This window comes from Dreissena polymorpha, chromosome 4 (genome assembly GCF_020536995.1).
Source record: "Dreissena polymorpha isolate Duluth1 chromosome 4, UMN_Dpol_1.0, whole genome shotgun sequence".
Classification (NCBI taxonomy): domain Eukaryota; kingdom Metazoa; phylum Mollusca; class Bivalvia; order Myida; family Dreissenidae; genus Dreissena; species Dreissena polymorpha.
In genome coordinates this window covers 84,084,131-84,105,841 of record NC_068358.1, presented here as the reverse complement: position 1 = coordinate 84,105,841, position 21,711 = coordinate 84,084,131, and the positions used below count along the sequence as shown (strand labels likewise).

At 34.8% G+C, this 21,711-nt stretch overlaps 1 protein-coding gene across 1 annotated transcript; it reads left to right on the top strand.

The window, feature by feature from the left end:
* The first annotated feature begins 8,254 nt into the window (after positions 1-8,254).
* Positions 8,255-20,907, top strand: LOC127879444 (ubiquitin-conjugating enzyme E2 R2-like). The gene is made up of 5 exons (XM_052426272.1): positions 8,255-8,559; positions 13,460-13,546; positions 13,996-14,093; positions 16,439-16,573; positions 16,981-20,907. Exons 1-5 carry the CDS (start codon positions 8,383-8,385, stop codon positions 17,192-17,194), a joined length of 711 nt encoding a protein of 236 aa, XP_052282232.1. The 5' UTR covers positions 8,255-8,382; the 3' UTR covers positions 17,195-20,907.
* Positions 20,908-21,711: the final 804 nt, after the last annotated feature.

The window sequence follows — 21,711 nt, the reverse complement described above, 5'->3', positions numbered from 1 at the left end:
ACTAAAACAAGAAACGGTCGGAGACGGATGATGCTCCCCAAAGTTTTTTTTTGTCACAATATTGCACAATATATTCAGATAAAAGGAAACGTCTTGAGGGGCATAACTTTGGACAAAATAATACGATGGATGGTTTAGCAACTTAAAAATGTCAAAGGGCCATAACTCTCTTAAAGCGGGATTATACGATTTTGTCAAATATTTATGAATTCATATAAAATGTGTAAAAAACTTATTATATATATATATATATATATATATATATATATATATATATATATATATATAATATATATATAAACAAAAACGATGTATTATTTTTTGCCGAAGCTTTCGACCTCACGGTCTTCATCAGCGGCCATTTTTTATTTTCAGATGTTTTATTATGAACGGAAATGACGTCGTGCATTTCCGACGTCAACGTTGTTTACGCGCCCTTTTATAAACGTTTATTCTTGAACGTTGATGCCATATGGTCGGAATGTCCTTAGTTTTGACTTCCACAATTGCTCCATGGTTTTGCGGTACTCGTCCGACCCGCTGAGTTTTTCGAGTCCCATTATTTGGAAATCATCCATGGAATGTCCGTCGGTGTAGAAATGCTCAGCTACCGGGTCACTGTGCTGTGTGCGAATACGTGACAGATTCAATAGATGTCGCTGGTACAGAGTTCCGCCGGTCTCTCCCACATACACGAACCTGCGACAGCGACGACAGTTGACCGCATACACAACATTGGATGATTTGCAATCAACATTGTTTCTGACGCTGTACTTCCTGCCGCTGGGATCTGTGAAATATTCCGCCTTCATCATGTACGGGCAAATGGCGCATCTCTGCGCCCCACAGGGCCCACTCATATTGGCACAATGAAATGGAATCAACCCTCGGATTAAACTCGAGCTCCGCTATTCTTCAGAAAACCTAGAGTTCCTGGACACGGTGACATCAATACGGAACGGGCGCCTTCAAACCGACCTATATACTAAGCCTACCGATAAACACCTGTACCTACACAGGGAGTCTTCGCACCCGGAGTCTACAAAAAAAGCTATACCGTATGGTCTGGGTGTGCGTGCGAAAAGAATCTGTTCAGAGGAGGTTGCCTACCGGAAGCACAGACAGGCGGTGAAAACACAGCTCGTGAACCGTGGATATGACGGGGCGTTTGTAGAGACCGAATTGATAAAGGTCGACAATAAAAAGAGAGAGGACCTTTTGCGCGAAAAGACAAACTCGAAGCATAATACAAGGATTCCGCTGGTGATAACGTTTTCGCGCGCACTACCCAACATCGGCCGTATCATCCGTAGACACCTACACACGCTGCACACGTCTGATAGAATGAAGGAAGTGTTCTCTGAGCCCCCATTAGTAGCCTTCAGACGGGATTGCAACCTGCAAGACATCCTAGTGCACAAAAAACACAATAGGATGTTCTTCCGAAAACCCAATATGAGTGGGCCCTGTGGGGCGCAGAGATGCGCCATTTGCCCGTACATGATGAAGGCGGAATATTTCACAGATCCCAGCGGCAGGAAGTACAGCGTCAGAAACAATGTTGATTGCAAATCATCCAATGTTGTGTATGCGGTCAACTGTCGTCGCTGTCGCAGGTTCGTGTATGTGGGAGAGACCGGCGGAACTCTGTACCAGCGACATCTATTGAATCTGTCACGTATTCGCACACAGCACAGTGACCCGGTAGCTGAGCATTTCTACACCGACGGACATTCCATGGATGATTTCCAAATAATGGGACTCGAAAAACTCAGCGGGTCGGACGAGTACCGCAAAACCATGGAGCAATTGTGGAAGTCAAAACTAAGGACATACCGACCATATGGCATCAACGTTCAAGAATAAACGTTAATAAAGGGCGCGTAAACAACGTTGACGCCGGAAATGCACGACGTCATTTCCGTATTTCCGTTCATAATAAAACATCTGAAAATAAAAAATGGCCGCTGATGAAGACCGTGAGGTCGAAAGCTTCGGCAAAAAATAATACAGCGTTTTTGTTTAAATACAACAAGGCTAATAGAGACTTTGTATATATATATATTCAATATAAATTAAAATAAAAGTTCAGAAGAACATGTGTCGAAAACTGCGAAATAAGCCAGATATTTATTTCTGAAATTGAAAACGGCTGTACAGCCGAATTCGCCAGCATGTATACCATACATGTACGGTGTGAATCTAAATTTAGTTTAACGGTTTATTTGAATTCCTGCAACGATATCTATTCATACGACACACAAACACTAACTCCGATCCTTATACAAAGACGAATACTTCGGTTATTGTAGGGAAATATGTACGTCACGATCGGCTAGGGGCGCTTATTTGTCTTAGCTACATTTTATGAAATTCGGCTTTAATATATAATTTGTCTTGCCTATTTTGTGTTATTGTAACATATTTTATTAATATATTACAATTATACACATATAAAAATCGTATAATCTCGCTTTAACAAATCATCTAACCAGAACCCACAAATAACATGCGCATCTCCTCAAGGTAGAAAAGCTTCCCATAAAGCTTCATTGAATTCCAGTCAGTAGTTGGGGAGAAATAGCCCGGACAAGAATTGCACTATATGTACAGTTTATAGAAAATTTCGAAGGGCCATAACTCTGTGAAAAATCATCCGACCATAACCGGCTGATAATATGCACATCTCCTGTATGCAGTGAAGCTTCCCGTTAAGTGTCATTGAATTCCCGTAATAATTTGCTGAGAAATAGCTCGGACAAGAATTGCACTATATGCACAATGGAAAATTTAAAAGGGCCATAACTCTGTGAAAAATCATCCGACGAGAACCGGCTGATAATATGCACATCTCCTCTTGGTAGTGAAGCTTCCCATAAAGTTTCATTGAATTCCGGTCAATTCAGAGCTCCAGATAAGCATCTTTTTATCGTTATTACGATTTGTTTTTAAAGAAAAACGAAAAAAAAACACCATCGAATCAAAACGAATTGAGGCAGACAGATCCGAATTATGACCGGCAGTTTGATCGTACGAAATTTCCGAGTTCTGCACTGCGAAAGTTAAATGATAACGAGATTTCCGATACCGGATCCGTGAATTAGTTGATTGTAAACAATAATATTTGCATTTTCGTTTACGCTCTTCTGTTTAAAATTAAACATGTCGGCTGCAAAGCCTGGACGAGTTCAAAAGAAACTTCATTCTGCGACAGCGCCAAGTATACTTGGTTTCATTTAGTGGCGAGAACAAAGTCCAAAGTATATTGTTGGCTGTATATTATCTAATATAGTGTCAAAAGCGGTTGATGAGGTGGTATCGACGATCTCCAAACCCAAACATCGCGGTATCACGCAAAAACAGATCTCGGCATGGACAAATGACTTTCCCTGGTTACAGATTGAAGGCTCGGATGGATGCTGATATCCATTTGAAATGTTCTTCTTGTATTAAACACAATGTGGCGAGAGAGGGCTTTTTAATCCAGAAAGGGACCGGTATGCACACAGTAGCTCATGTAAAGGTCAATGGAGTTAAAAGTTCAGTTTGTTATTATATATTTTTCATTGAAAGAAAAAATAACTCATTGCAAATGGTGAACTTTGGAAAAAAACTAATTGCGAAAAAAATCTTGTAGTGAAAACTTATTGACCCGAAACCTTATCTGGAGCTCTGGGTCATTAGTTGCTGAGAAATAGCCCGGACAAGAATTGCACTATATGTACAGTAAATGGAAAATTTCCAAGGGCCATAACTCTATGAAAAATCATCCGACCAGAACCCGCTGATAATATGCACATATCCTCTTGGTAGTGAAGCTTCCCATAAAGTTTCATTGAATTCCTGTCATTAGTTGCTGAGAAATAGCCCGGACAAAACTTGTGCACGGACGGACGGACACACGGAAACACGCACGGACAGACGAAGCGGCGACTATATGCTCCCCCCAAATTTTTTTGGGGGGGAGCATAAATATAAATATTTTAATGAAAATGTAAAGAATGTATACAAACAAGCAAAATATTGTCCATGAATAAATAAAAACTAAAAATATCATTTCGGTAATAAATGGTTAAAAATATTAAAGCATTTATAAAGCGTTGCATCGAACCTATTTAATCATATCATTTTTTAAATTCTAAATCCATAACGTAATATTGATTTCTACTAAGATATTGCCTTAATTCAGTCCCGCCCTTAAATCCCGACCAATTCTTTATGTATACCGTTACTTTACGATTAATTGACGAAGAGCTACACACGTGTTCTGTTCTCTTTTCAAAATATTTCCGATAATTGCATGTTAAGCCACTAAAGTCATTTCATGACGTTAAAAAATAATTACGATTCTGTGAAAAAAATCCTTTAAATATTTCGATTAATTATATTGTTTATACGGACAAAAGCCCATCGCGCAGCGGCAGTCGATGACCATCGGTACATATTTTTTTTTACATAACCATATACATACCTATGCAACTTAAATTTTTCGTCCCGCGTCATCTATTTTCGCGATGCTATCAATTGACATTTAAGCATCATACCCACTTCGCCAAATGCTATATCACATGTAAATACATACATCTAGAAACAATGTAAAAATGATGCCATTATTTTGTGGTAAATTGTACAAAATATTAATTGTTTTCTCTGCTAAAATACATGCTGCCTCTATGTGTTTATGCTGTTTCTGTTTCCCGGCCTTAGCCATATGGGTATAAGCCAGAGACGCTAGCAATTTCCCGATCTCATAAATAAGCAAATTGTACGTTAGGTAACACATCACTATCTAAAGATTAGACCTAAAACCAATAATCAAATACTTTTGGGATTCTACACCGAATGCTCATTAAGATTAGGTCTTAAAAGTAAGATTGTGAATTTTGCAGAAAATCAGTGGGGATAAGAGGCACTATATGATTATCTCATTTTTCTATTTAAATGTTTCTTACCAAAATCTTTAAGATTGCTCAAAATCAACCAAAGCAGGACATTTACATTACGTCTGTATCATTTATCAAATTTCATGTTTGTTTTGGGTTTACCGTTTTTAGAAGCTTTTCTCCCAATCGATGTGCATTAGACAAGCCATTCCGTGCAGAAAAAATGACAGTTTTGGTTTCCAAAAATCAACAAATGATGTATTACTGAACCAAGAAATAAAGTTACTAGCCATGGTAAATATTATGATATTAGATCTAAAGGTTTTGACATGTAAAACGATTTTTTTTTCATCAATTAATACATTTGATTTAAATGTTTTGCTGAATTACCTTTTCATTTAAAAATATAATTTGTATACAACAATGTCCATATATTTATTTTAATGCGTGGTTATCCAATTAGCTTTGTCCGTAAAATAGGTAGCAGCTTAAATAAATAAAATAAATAAATAAATTTTATTTTGAGTCGGCAAGACATATAACAAATAACATAAGCTGCAAAGCTTTTTAACCGACTAAACAACAAGTGTAAGCAATAAAACATGAGTAAGACAGCTAAAAGAAAGATCAAATACATGTTTTTAAGGGTGAAAGCACAAATTAAGATAATAAATTACATGCAACACTGAAATAAGTTTGACAATATTAAAGCATTAATAAAATTTGAGGCAATTAAAAACTGTGTAGGAAGCTGCTGATCTAGACCTGCTAGTAGGACTAAAAACTGCAATAAGACGAGTGAATAAGAATCTGAATTCAAAAAGAAACACAAAAGTGCGACAGATAAAAAAGTGCTAAGAACGAATATCACCTCGAATCAGATTCGAAATGAACTGATCAGCAGCTTTCTCACAATAAAAACAAAATAAAGCATGAAACAAAATTAAGCATGAAACAAAATAGGAGCAAACTAGAAGCAAGCACAGGCAATCAGAATAAAATAATACATACTACATAAGCAAAACAAAGACATCAAAAGCCACTAAACACAAATTAGAAGCTAGCACAAAAATAAAGCATGAAACAAATTAGAAGCAAACTAGAAGCAAGCACAGGCAGACAAAATAAAATAATACATAGTACATACGCAAAAACAAAGACATCAAAAGCCACTAAACACAAGTTAGAAGCAAGCACAAGCAATCAGAATAAAAAACTAAATAATACATAAGCAAAACAGAGGCAGCAAAAGCAACTAAACACAGTGTGGCATGCAGCTCCAGAACTTTATGTACCTATGTAACTTTACAGGAAGAACATTTGCATTCTTTGCCAGTCCAGCTCATCATAAAGCTTTTAAATTGGTTAAAATTACTTGCTTTCCTGTGGCTTTCTGGTAAAGCATTCCACAGAACTGGAGCTGCATGCCGGAAGCTGTTTTTACCATACTTAGTAGACTTGACTTGGGGAATCTCAAGAAGATTGGTATACCTGTAGTGATAACGAGATTCACGTTTGATAACAAGGTCATTTAGAACAGGTGGAGACATTTTATTTATAATTTTGAAGGTTTCAAGTGCTATTACTCTGGTTCTTCTAATGTATAGACTAGGTAAGTTTGCTTTTGTGAGTAATTGGTCATATGAGCTGTTGTAGTCATCATATACAAAGCGAAGAGCTCTCTCTTGTATTTTTTCAATTTTGTCTGTGTTACTTTTAGAACAGAAATGCCAAGTTAGAGGGCAGAAACTGAAATTTGATAAGATAAATGAATGGAAAATGGTTAGTCTACTAAGACGACAGAGGTTTTTCCCTATTCTTTTCAGGATATTTAGCTGCTGTGCTGCCTTACTATAAATGCTACTAATGTGGTGATCAAAATTTAGGTTTGAGTCTAAGTTTACTCCTAAAAGGTTAACAACATCGTCACATTTTATATTAGCATTACTTATGTCGAGAGAAAGGTTTTTGGAAGCGGTTCTTTTTCCAATAGCTATAGCTTGAAACTTGTCGGGATTGGCTTGCATACAATTAAAAGTAAACCAGTCTATAAGGATATTGCTTTCTTCTTGTAGAACTTTAACAAGGTCATCAAAATTTGTGGAACAGTAGGAAAGTGTATTATCATCTGCATAATTATAGAGTGTGCCCTTGTGAATAAAATAAAAGATATCATTGATGAAGACATTAAATAGGAGAGGCCCGAGTATGAAGCCCTGAGGTACGCCTTTGATAATATGAGCCCAGGAGCTTACAGAACTACCTATTTTGATTTGTTGTTTCCTATGGGATAGATAAGAAGTTAAAAGATCAATAGAGTTGTTAGATAGACCATAATATTTAAGTTTGCATAGGAGAATATCATGGGGCAGGCAGTCGAACGCTTTTGATAAATCCATCAGAACTGCAGCAACATATTGGTCGGAGTCTAATGCAGATTTCCAATCCTCGACAAGTTTCAAGAGTGTTGTTTGGCATCCATGCCCTTTCCGAAAAGCACATAAAAAGTTATTGAAAATCTTATCAAAGTGTATAGTAAGTTGATTAGCCAGAACCTTTTCGAAAATTTTTGAAGGAGCAGGTAATATGCTTACAGGTCTATAGTTAGACTTGACTAAGGGATCATCTTTCTTATAAACTGGGGTTACCTGTGCTTGCTTTAGTCGATCAGGGAATATACCTGAGTCAATAGAATTGTTTATAAAGTATGTATAGAAAGGGACCAGTGACTGTGAACCTAATTTTAGGAGTTTTATAGATATTTTGTCAATTCCAGTAGCTTTTTTCGCATTAAACTTCCGTAAAATATTTGAAACAGTTGATTGTTCCACATATGAAAAATTAAATGAATCTGGGGGAATATTTTGCCCTAGTATTTTATTTATACTTGGATGGTTACTTTCATCAAAGGTGAAATCTTTTCCAATGTCTTTTGCGACATATACATAGAAGTCATTGAAAATGTCAGCTTCTGATCATATTACATTACTTTCCATTTCCACATTTTAATGTTTGAGTGGAAGCGATGTAGGGAATGCAATTACTTATATGTAACAAGCAAATGTGACATTCACGTTCTTTTTCAAGAATGGACAGAATATTTTTACTTGGCTCGAGTACAGTAAACCCAATCAGCGGCTAACGTTGCGAAATGATTTGGGACATTTTTGACCGTTTTGAATCATGAATTAGTAAATTAAAATTTCATTAAAATAAACATTAAACATATAGTAGACATATTTTTATCGGTTTTAATCGAACATTAAACATGAGAAAATCATAACATATACTAATATTTTGACGTTTTACTTTTCTCGTATTGTTTATTTTTATTTACGACATTCAATACACTATCGTCTGTGACGTCATAATTGAAATATCGCCATTATACTGCGCAGAGCAAACAAAAGAGGAACGTCTGGTTCATCTGTCAGAGTCTCGTACATTTTACATTTCTTTCTTTCATTCTTCAAAAATATAGTTTATAGACAATTTTCCAATGGCACAAAGTCCAACAAGTGGAGCCGTCAAGGCTCTACAGCTCGAATTGAAGAAAATTGTTAGCGAACCAGTTGAGGGTTTTCGAGTGAAATTACTTGACGATGAGAAGTTATTCGAATGGGAAGTAGCAATATTTGGGCCTCCTGGAACACTGTACGAGGGCGGCTACTTCAAGGTATAGCATTCCAGATTATAATTAAAAAGACAACTGACAAAGATTGTGTGTATGTTCGATGGATTAAAAAAAATTGACATTCACTTCCTTTGTTTTCTTTGTTACATATTTCCTTGTTCTTGGTAATGACATATATCAGCTGTTGTGTTTTTTGGGTATATAATTGATAGTATTTATTGAACTTTGCTATTATTTTTCAATATATTTTAAAGAAATCTAATCGTTTGTTAAAAAAAAATTTGCTTAACAACAGATATTTTTGTTAATCAATTAAAGTAAACATGTTATGAAAAGTACTTAATTTTTATGGGTCTTATCATGCTTATGAGCCCTTTCTAGTGTGAAGCTTCAGCCCATATGATCTTGAACACTTACAGGGCGTTCTTCCAACAAAACCTAACATCTGGTTTTGAGCCACTCTACAGCAGGCTTTTCACTAGCTAAAGAAACTTCAGCGTACAGTTTATATAGTATTGACATACCTGTACGCTGAAGCTAGCCCCGTATCGAAAGTCAACCAGAGTCGTAACATATTTATGTCACGCTATAAATCAAAGAAAGCTCATTTTATTGGATACATTTCTACATATATTGGTGAATGAATATAAATTACTGCATCGAGGAATATTTTAAGGTTCAAATGTTTCAAATGCATCTTACAATAGATGAAAATAACTCTCACTGGTCTGAAATTCACAATTTCGACGCCATTGTCGCTTTGTCACGTGACGAGTTTTCATTTGGATACTTTGGGATCGACCTTGACATTTTATGCTGAAATTATAAACATTACTTTTGTTTTCTGAAATCTATTATTTGTGACTAACAACTTACGTCTGGTGGATTATAAGACTGATTTCATTGTGAATCAGGTAGTTTTATATAATATTTACTTTTGCTTTGTATTGACACTACAATTTGTTTACAAAATAAGCCAGAATAATTAAAATACCGGGAAATGTCATTCTGAATTTGAAAACACTTGAGCACATGGTTTGTTACTAAAAATAGAAATAACGTCATATGACCGTGAAATCTCGGGAGATTCGCATTTCAAGAAAGTCTGTCACATCGCTGTTTTTCTCGATATGTAAGAGCAGAATAGATACATTTTAAATGTTTAAGATAGTATTTTGTGAAAGAATATAAATGTGTTAAATGTGAAAAATGTCAATCTTTCCAATCAAGTGGTTGATTTGGGCCAACAACTGCATTTAAAAGCTGTTTTGGACCGGTCTTTGTTAACTGTCAACTTTTCGGGAATTTCTGGTTGACTTTCCTAATGGGGTTGGTCCATAACTATAAAGTCGCGCCAGTCAAAAATTATAAAAAGCGACATTTAAAGTTATGGTAGCCAGAACTAGCTTTTCACTTAGTTCAGCACTTCCGTAAGTGGACGTCCGGGTGCAAATTACACTAAAAAACCTATGTCGTACGTCGACTTTACAAATGGCAGCAGTCCCTCAGACATTGGATATTCGGCACATACACTGTTTTCTAATACTCAGCATGTACAAATCTTAACAGTAAATCTGGTTATTCACTCCGTTAATTCTGCATCGGAGCTACTATATGTACATTTCATGAATTTCTCAGCGAGACCAAAATAGATTTTTCCAACTTTCAATCAAATTCTTGTTGGTATGGCATCAGCCAATCAGCACTAAGGCAGCCTTATATATGCCGAACCCATGTGAAGGTGTATACACTAACTGTACATGTCTCAAATCTATACTAACCTATCTCAACGACTGAAGAGAAGTACATACAGCTGAAACAACTTGTTTTTAGTTTGAGAAAAAGTTTCACTCTTTACAAAAATGCACTTCAAATTTTTAAACCAAAAGAAAAAAGATCTTAGCGTTCTCTGCACTACGAAGTTTTTATTTAGCAATCAAATATCTAGTCCATGCTTTCCCCAAGTAAGAATGATGTGACATTGTACAAATTTGTGAATAATGAAACCTTGCAATTGCTTTTGGATAACAAATTTGATTATACACATTTAAAAATACGTACCTATGCTAATTCATACATACACATGCATGAATGACCTGACAAGTTATATATCTCAATCCAGAACTGTAGTTCACTCGGTACCAGCAATTTTTTTTGTCCAATTGGGAAAAGTACCCGTACCGGTCCAATTGGGAAAAATTGAGTCGTGAAAACCTGAAAATTGGATAAAAAATGAGTCGTGAAACCTTAAATTGGGAAATTGGTGTATTTGATTTTATGCTCCCAAATACTTTAAAATTGATAACTAAGTGTTTTCAAGCTGTCAATATTATATTAACCTAGGTTCACACCATAGAGCTGCATAGGGAAACTAACAAAATGTTGCATTTTCCAAAAAATAATATATTTTTTATTTTTTTAACCTTAAAATGGGAATTTTTTGGACAGCAATTAGGAAATTTGTATTTTTTTCGTAATTGGGAAAGTGCCGTTTACCGGTACTTTATAAAGAAGGAAAAAAAATGCTGGGTACAATAAACAGAAAGAGGCTCTTTTATTCTCAGAAATTCACTTTCAGGTTTGCAACTATTTATGAAAGTTAAATTCAGTTGTTGATTGGTGGTGCTTGATGCTGGCACATCATGTCATGTGGTTCATGCATACTCAATGGGAATTTCCTGATCCCACAATTCACATCGTATATTCACTTAAATGGTTGATGATTTTGTTTATGAAATTCTTTAACACATTTATTGTTCATATTAACCATATTTTGATTATGAACATATAAATCGTTATTATACTGGATTATGTGGTAAAGATAAGAGTTGCAGTATGTTTGTTATGAGAAATCAACACTTTCGGTAGCTTTGTCTTAAAAACTGAAAGAAAAGTGGAACTTTCAATTTTATGTCTGGGAAGGTCATAATTTAAGGCTTATACATTCGCCGTGGCATAATGGAATTATGGATATGGTGTCTGCCTAGCGACCTGGAGGTCAGGGGTTCAATCCCCACTCGGGAAGCGTTCTTTAGATCTTCCCCAAAGACACTAAGAACTGGTTATAGGCCCAGGAAACGGACTGAAGAGACACACACGTTGATGTCAATGATACTAGCTGTTGTGTTTGTTAGGATGTATTTACTATTAGGTTGATTGAACATAAATTGGACATATTTTTTACGTGGTTTTGCCTTTATGAGGAAGAACTTTTGAGCTGTATGTATGTATGTCTAAAACCTCAAAGCATTCAAGAAGAACTAGCATTTACCCAGGAATTCAATTGGCAATACAGCATGGTAGGCAGTTTGCACGAAAAGTGGATGTGCCCCCAGGTCTTGCGCATGTCTGTAAAAAAAATCTACATTATGTAGTTATAAATCAAAATCTTCACTAGGTGGTATAAAAACAGAGCTTTTGCTTTTCTTATCTATTTATTTTTCCTCCATTTAATTCACATAATTATTATGATAACACTCAAAATAATACAACAGACAATAAATTGCAAAAGTGGATTTGAAAACAACAACATCAGCACACTTTTATAAATGTATAATTGATTTAAAATATGATTATCCCTTACTCGAATCATGTATCCCACTTACACTTATTTTGGTATTGTAATTTTTTTTTCTTTTAAACATACATGTGGTAATGTAACAAATGTCTTAAAAGTGAAACACCAGCTGCAACAGCAATAGACAAAAACCTTATTATTCAATGCCGCCTTTTATTTATGGCAAGGAACCCATTGCCAAACAGTGTGAAACAAAACTAGACAAAATGCACACACATACATGTACATAACAAAGAACAAACATAAACAAAACTGGGTCGCCATCTTGGAACGGTCAATTCAAAAGTTTTGGAGGCTTAAAACAGTTTTAATGAACTCCAAACTTCAAACTTGGCTCTTAAATATACATAATTTGTAAAGCATTTAAGTGTACATAAAAATTTATCTCATATAGGGATCTAGGCAGGCTGAAAAAATTGCAGGCGAAAGACAGTGAGCACCCAAGCCATTCACATATCCCTGACCAATGATTACAAAGATGCATGCAAATGAAATCTGAGAGGGGCCAAATCCTATTTCAGTTCAACATTCAATCCACATACAATTTTACCAGTTTGTGGAGATAACTGAATCATATTTTTCAAGCTACGCAATAGAAAATAAACATATATTATCACTATGAAATTAAGTCAGATTTTTTCTTTTGATGTCCAATGTTTCACTTTCTCTTGAGTTATTTGCCCTTTAATCTAGCTGACAAAGCAGGGGGGCTATTTTTCAGGTTTTTTGCACAGCTCAAGTTATGAAATTGTATAAAATGTAAGAACTGAAACATAATTATGACAGCTGGCAATGCAATACCACACATTTATTTGTGAGAACAGATTTTTTAAATTTCTAATTACATTTTATCTCTTCATATTTTCTATCAATAATTGCAGTTTTTCAATTTTTAAATTGAAAAAATGCATTTTTTAAGACTTTCAATACTTCTAGTAAAATTTATTTAAATCGGCAACCTTCCAGAATATTTTGTACAGTTATCTTATAAACCTTATAAATACCGGTAATAAAGAATAAGAAGTGAAGGTATGTTTTTTATCTGTACTAAAACGCTTAAAAAAACACTCGCCTCTTTGTGAGGCTCCTCTTGCTTTTCAGAGATTCCATGCATTGAAAACTTTTGGGCTTATAATAACCAGACAATACAGGATCTATTGAAGATAACTATTGTTGATTCACCACTTGCATTATTAGCAAGGACAGTAGCTGATAAAAAGTGTGCTATGTGCCTGTGCCAACATGTTTTCACATCAGACTGCATGAACCGACAGGCATTGCATTTAGTGTTGTACATATGACAAAGGGACGCAACTTAGGTAAGTTCTCCCAGCTAGATGAACTAAGAGTTACTTACCATTGCAGGCCATTATGAAGTTCCCACATGACTACCCATATGCTCCACCCAGTGTGCGATTCGTCAACAAAATGTGGCATCCAAATGTGTATGAGGTATGCATACATTTTGATTGTGAAATCTTAGCTTTGTTAAGAAAAAAATATGCGTTGAAATGTTTTTTTTTAATGATCAATAATTCAGTGGAAATTTTATCTAAAAAATTGGGAAAATGAATATTTTCATAAGTAATTAATGTCATATTTAGGCTAAATTTTATCTTCTTTCATCTAAGCAGAATATTCAAAGTACAGTATAGCTATTAAATGAAATCATAGTTACAAAAGTTATCATTCCAGGTACACGTAGTCTAATAGAATGTTATCAGTTTTCATGAATCTGTAAAATGTAATATGATGTTTAGTGCACCTTAGTGTAAGAACTGATAAGGGCTTATGTTTTGCCCTCCAAATATCATTGAACTGTGGTGACATTATTACTATAGTACTCTCCTTAACCTTTTGTGTACACATCAATACTTGAAAGTTTCTATCATATCTTGCAGAATGGAGATGTGTGTATATCGATCCTGCACCCTCCAGTGGATGACCCTCAGAGTGGAGAGGAACCTTCTGAGAGATGGAACCCCACTCAGAACGTCCGGTACACTCTAACAGCTTCATTTCTGAACAGTTAGAACTCTGCGTTCCATTCTGTCTTGTTTAAGCTGATTTCCTCCTTTTAGCTGATTTCCTCCTTTTTAGCTCGGCTGTTTTCGGAGAAAACCCAAGGTATTGTCATGGCCAGCTCGTCGTCCGGCGTCTGCCCTCCACGTCGTGCTAAAACCTTAACATTTGCTCTAAAATCAAAGTGCTTCCACCTACAACATTGAAACTTCATATGTAGCTGCACCTTGATGAGTTCTACACGTCACACCCATTTTTGGGTCACTAGGTCAAAGGTCACTGTGACCTCTAATATAAAACTTTAACATAGATCTAAATTCATCTGCAGTATCCCTACAAGGCTACATGGTGGACATGTACATAATAATTTCTCTTTTGATCTCAAACAATTATGATTCAAATTCAATGACACTTTTATTTTCAGCATCGCTTTTAGGTGGACATGCATATACTTAAGATCCTTCGTGTTGAATAATGTTTCAGGCATTTATTGCCTTTTAAGAAATAATATGACGCGTTCTAATAGATTATATCTTTCTGTGTCAGACAACAGGAAATAATGATTTGATTTTTATGCAAATTTATATGCAGTATTCCTGCAGGATTTAAATAAGCATATTGTCATTATGTTGTGCTCCAGGGAATTCCTGCCCTTTTAACAATAAATTCTTATCTGCTCCATATATCTTTTGAAGATTTTCATGAAATTTGGCATCAATGTTTAGGTCATTGAGACAATGCACAGAAGGAATGATAGTCATGCCTAATCAAGGTCAAATTTAAACTTGAAACTCCAAGGGTTGAGTCTCTTTTGATTCCAGTCCATACCTTTCATGACTATTGAAGAATTTTCTCGAAATTCGACCTCAATTGTTGAGGTCATTGCATGATATGCAGAAGACTCTAGTCATCCACGCTGGCTCAAATAAAATGGTCAAATAAATTTTGGTGGGGTACAGCCAGAGCTCCAGACATTTAACAGTTGTTCTGTTGTTTTGCCATTGGCTTATAAGGAGCCATTAATCTCTTTTTCCATCTTGATTTGGCAAGCCACTGTTTAGCACACACTGTACAGCCATGATCAAAATCTTCTTAGCTTGGTCCACACAACTTGTTTATTATATGTGTATTTCGGCTGCCATTTAAAAAGTTCTTGAAGGAAAAAGGTTTTCCACAAGAGATGAACTGATGGCAAAAATTAAATGCTTGAAGTTGGGCGATTAGGGTTTTATCGAATGTGATGTCAAATGTTTTCAATATAAGCGTATATCAAATCTCAACAATGTAGCGGGGAGCCTGTTGTGTCAACATCGGCATTTATCATGGACCAAAATGAAATGATACCATTCTGAGGAGTAAATTAGGATGGAAGCCACATTCTATACATACATGTAGATGGTCATGTCACTACGTTATTACCGGTGTGGACACATCGATGGGAACCAGTCATGTTTACATGAATTTATATGCATGTATAAACGGCTAATACGCATTGAAATTGCACACGATGCGTAATCTGAATTTAGCCAGGAGTTTTCACTCAAGAAAATTTTAAGTCATGCGTATTTTCTCTTTTTTCATGCGTATTTTACGCAAATACACATCTTGTCTGGCCCTCTGGGTACAGCTGTATCTTGGACTGCCTTGTTCACGAAGTGTTCAGTGATTTTTTTTGCTTTTATTTGTTACAGCCTGTGCCATTTGAATTGGGAAAATTAGCACGATAAACCGTGAATTTGGGAAAATAGCGCGATAAACCATGAAATTTGGAAAATTAAGCATTATAAATATGATTATAAGTAACAGAATTAATATTGTTTTTAAGTGCATGTTCAGGGGGTTTTCTAGCCATTTTGGGAAAAGGAGTCTGGTGTAATTAGAATTTTTTGTAATCAATAAAAGTGGCAAATTTAGGAATTTTTTATCGTCAAAAAGGACTAAATTAAAGATATATATTTTGTAGGATGTTTAAAAAACTAAGTTGAGATCTAGAGTTAAGAAATCATTATTAAGTCATAAGAGATTTATTTCTTTAAAAAAAAAATTGGGCTTTTTTGGGGAAATTTTGGTCAGATTATTGGGAAAAAACGTGTAATTTTGCGATTGGGAAGCAGCTGAAAAACAGTGGTAATTTTGAGCAAAAAATCACTGGTGTTAACTCATTGACTTGTAAAATATCACTACATGATTTATTTTCCAACACCTTTTGTAATGGAAGGAAATTTATTAAAATGTGAACAATTAAAGGCAATCATTTACAAAGAATAACATAATTTTCATGATTTTGATTGTCTGTTTAACCCTCTTTAATACTTTTTTCAGAACTATTTTGCTCAGCATAATTTCCTTACTAAATGAACCGAACACGTTTTCACCTGCCAACGTTGATGCGTCAGTCATGTACAGGAAGTGGAAAGACTCACGGGGAAAGGACAAGGAATATGAGACTTTGATAAGGTATGCTAGGAGCTGCAATGTCTTCAGAATGATTTACAAGAAACAATGGCTAGCCTAGCTGTGACATGCATAGCAATCTTGGCTTCTTACCTCAAACTACCATTTTAAGTATTTTACAAAATTTTGATTTTAAAAATGTTATCCTGTAGTAAATGACCTGATGAGTACAAATGAATAGCTTTTGTAGCCCATTGCATATGAAACAAGACATTTAAACATTCACGTGCAATGTCTTGTACATAAACATTTAATCTTTATGTTAATTGCGTCATCTTTGATATTTCTTCATGAACCATCTTTTATGAGTTAACAAAACCCTGCACAAGTGAATGCCAAGTATTGCATTTCTTTTACAAATTTGAGGACTACTCTCAAAGATAACTAATGCTTTTTTTATTGTCTCACAGGAAACAGGTGCTTCAAACTCGCGACGAAGCCGAGAAGGATGGAGTAAAGGTGCCAATGACATTGCAGGAGTACTGTGTTTCCACTGCACCGAAAAATGAACCAAATGATGTAGACTTTTGCGATTATGACTATGGTGATGATTGTGATGACGATGATGATGAGGACAACATGTATTATGATGACGATGATGACTCTGGGAACGAGGAGTCGTGATTCAACGTCATTCTAGTTCCATCATCATTTGTGAATATAGCATTCAAATTGGAATAGATGTGTTTCTTTTTCCTTTTTCTTTTCTGAAGACCTTGAATGGTTTGCATTAGAAATATGCTGAATTCCAAAAGTCTTAGTCGGGTAAATGTAAGACATACAGAAGGTAGTGCAGGTAATAGGTCTTAGTAACAGACTTGAAAAATGCCTTGCTACATTTCTCATATTGTCACGTTCAAGTACAAGTTTTATTGGGCTTTGGTTTTATGCGTTAAGTTTAAAAGTATACAGACATTGTTACAAATTTTCTTTCAGGGATTAAAAATGCATTTTTTTACAGGATAAAAAGTTCCCAAACGCTTTTTAAATGACATTTAAGTTTACATAATTGAAGGGTTCTTTGTAGCTTCTTAAGCTGTAGATGAACTGTAAATTGTTTTATATTCCAGTATTTGTTGGATTATACCCAATTTATTGACACACATTGCCATTTGTTTACCCCTTGCTTGATGCTTAATACTGGATTAACCAGGTCTGTCGGTCTGATTTGTAGGCGAAGTACTTTCAACAAAATTTGCGTGCATGACTTTGTTTCATATGATATAAAGTTGTGAAGTGCAATTTTCACTGCTGTTTGCTAAAAATCACAAAAATAATGCCCCCTTTCAATATAGAATTTGTATGATGTGATCGTGAAGACATGCTACATATAACTAGATGTAGTGTTATTAGAAACCAGAACCTCTATTAACAGCTTAACTGATATTCATTTTCCCTTCTTTAAGTAATGACGCAGGTGCAGACTTCAAATTTGGGGAATTTTAGTTTTCTCTATGGCTAAAAAGGGCACAAATGGCAAGATGCGTTTAATTTTTGTTTAAATATTGCCATATATACATGTCATATTGGTTTATATATTCAGAAATGTAATAAGTACATATTGTGATTTGACTTCTGGAAAAGATGACTTGTCTTAAATTTTGTATAAAGAATCTCAGAAATTTTAAAAGATGTTTTTTCACTGGTGAGATTCTGCTCTAATTCTGCTCCACACAACACTCGTGAAAATAGTTACGTACAACTCATTTTTGTGTTTTTATGACTTGTTTGAATTTCACAATCAATGTCTGCAAATATTAAGTGCATCCTATTTCATATGATACATTTTGTGAGTCTGTCAATGTCAAGATTGTTTACCATACATTTTCTGAGTCTGTCAATGTCAAGATTGTTTACCATACTTTTTGAAAGAGGAGAAAATAACTTCAACTTGAAATGGTTGTTTAAATTGTGAAACAGATTTGGAATTTTAAGAAGTTAATTTTGGGAAAATCAAAGTAGTCTTAGCTTAATGTGTTTCTTTTTGGTGAATATATTATTGCCATATTGTAATTATTGATAATGTTAAACTATTGTATTGTTTTCATTTAGTTGAGTTGTTTGAGTATTTTTTATGTTATATTTATATTTATTTTCAGTATTTATTTGTGCTTTTAATTGTGTTTGCAAGTGAATTTTCTGTTTGTTAATGCCCTGTAAAACTTCATATGTTCGCTAATTGCATGCCGAGAGAACCTTTGGGTACTTAAAAGTGGTATATCTGTGGTGTTTCCCAGAAATATTGACACATATAAAACTGTTAAATATGACAACTTCATAAACAATTACATATTGGTATGAATATTACAAAAATATGTAAACAAAGCTTTAAGTACTGACCTGTGGAAATTTTCTTTGTGACCTTTGCTTGTACATCAAATTGTTTGCCAACTATTTATACAAAGAATGCCATTGTATTCAACAAATATTACAAAAATTGCTCTTAATCTTCATTTTTACATCACATTGTAATGTCATCTCCCATGGATGTGTCCCTTTAATGCCCCCAAAACTGTCTGCATTGCTGGTGATGGATTGTACTGCTGTTCACACATTATCCAAATATTTGTAATATTTCAAGCTTTTTTTCGAATGCTAGGACATATCTAGAAAAAGGGAGATTGTTTCAAGCATGTATAATTTCAAAATAATCAAAACAAAAAACAAATCTATTTTTCATTTATATAGTACACATTTATTCATGATCTATATAGTAGAAAGTTTGGAAATGTGTGCTTTTTATTGAAACAGCTGTATGAGCTTGTAACTTTGTGTACTTGCCCTATCAAATAATAGTTTTTTATTACAGATTCCAGCAATATTTACTTGTCAGGTTTCTCAAGCAAGTGTGTTGCAATGAAAACTTGAAATCAATTGAATTTTATGTGCTCACACTTTTGAATCTTTACTGCTGTGAAACACTATATTATCATTTAATGTTTATTTGGAATTAGACATCAAACTCAGAATGGACGTCATTTTGGTTATTTTCTCACACAAAATTGTGTTCATTTCATGTTCTGTATGTATGTATGCTTGACATATTATGTATATGCTTTAGGTCTAGTATGACTGTTTTTCTTTACTTATTGTAAATCTTTGAAACTGTATTTTTAAACTGTGTTCAAACGTGCATAGAATTGGTTTCATTTTTATTGATTTCTTTTTTAATCCATACAAGCATATATAATTTTTGGGTAAAAGCAGTTAATTACGCAATTCTGTATTCAGGTGGCTATTTTACTTAAATTTGTCAACATAAATAAATACGACAGGTACAATTGCATATACATATATTATTGTTGAATACACATATTTTGTTTTTTGCTTGATGTATTATTCCAATTCCACATAATACGTTGGTTTATGTAATATGTAATAATTAACAACCACAAGAACGCTGTGTGTCTGTGTGCATAATGTATGACATGTATTTGTTATTAAGTCAGTTATTTTGCATTTACCTGACACATTACAAAGCTCAATACTGTCCATTCTCAGTTGCAATCCTATCCATCTACCTTACACAGAGCAGGCCTTTATTTCTCCTCTTGTCAGCTGATTTCCACCTGAGTGTCAATTTTGATTCACCTACACTGCTTATATGTAGCTTTAATAGATGTGCATCGTTGTAACCCACTTAATTCAAGTAAGCCATGCTTCTTGATTGACAATGGGATATTTGGCTAGCAAAGAATGAGAATTTGATTTTTTTTGTCCAATTATGCTGGAAAATTGAAATTCGCGTTTTCAAAGCAGCTACAGTGCAGTGGAGTTTTTGTCATATTTTCCATAATCAATTTAAATGTCCTTTGCTGATAAGACTTTTAACGGGCATATAAACGTGCAGTTTAAATTCAATTGTAACTATTTGGCAATAAATATTTATATTTATTATGAAAACAAAGTTTTGTCCCTGGTTTTATGATGTACTGACAACGGAATATATACCGTAGGTTGTGGCGATGATAGATGGTTTAAATAATGACGACATTCGGTCGACTCCGTAAGGAGGGTGGGTGGGTTATTTTCCTCACCAAGGTATTTCCAATGTCATCATCCTGAAAGAAAAGATGTTTAAAACTTTAAAATCTGAATTTATTAACTTGATTATTTAAAATCAGAACAACTCGAAACTGCAGTTGTAAAAAAGTTTTCGTTTTGTTTATTATTTGCTGGTATGAATGTGTACGTTTTAAAAGTTATTTGTGTAAGTGAGAAGACATTATGTATTGATAGTCGTTTTGCACCTTAAATGTTGCATGTCTAACTCTGTGTTGACGGTTTTAACTGTGCAGAAATTACACTGAAATACAATAAAATTGTATCGAAAGTTGGGCATATTTTCCTGTATTTCTTTTCCCTACATTGGTCATTCAATCAGAAGCGTAATGGGGGTCCGGACATGTATCTGCACATTTTTGGCAAAAATTGAACTATGTTGCACCCACATTTCTTTCTGTATCATCAAGTACACATTCAGGTCATTTAACCCTTTCAGTGCGGGAACCGAATTTTAAAGGCCTTTGCAAACAGTTTGGATCCAGATGAGACGCCACAGAACGTGGCGTCTCATCTGGATCCAAACTGTTTGCTATTCTGATAGTATTCTTTGAAAAAAAAAGAAGAAAATGCTTATTTTACAAATTCAGCAGACGACATTTTAGCAGACGACAAATTTCCCAGCATGCAAAGGGTTAACTGTGAACGTTTGAACAAAATCAGCCCAGTATCCTAAGAGGTGTTGAAAACTGAATATTATATGATAAAAAAGCAGACACGCCGGCCATATTTTGCCACAAGTGGTCAGCAAAAATACCTTTCTGTATTATCATCTACAATTTTGAAGTCATTCACCTGTGAACGTGTGAGGGAGATCCACTAAAAGTCTGAAAACAAGCTTTCGGGACGTGAGAAAAAACTAGAACAAAGGACCATAAATCTGCCAAAATGTGGCATGGCCAAAATCCTTTCTTTGCGATAAATACACACAGGCCATCGTGAAAACTTAAGCAAGATCCACCTAGTAGCAGGGACGAACGACAATACGGACACGTGCAATTCTTTTTACCTTCCACTTCGTCGGGGGTATGATACCTTAATGTTTATACCCACATTCTTCATTGGTAATGCAACCTAAG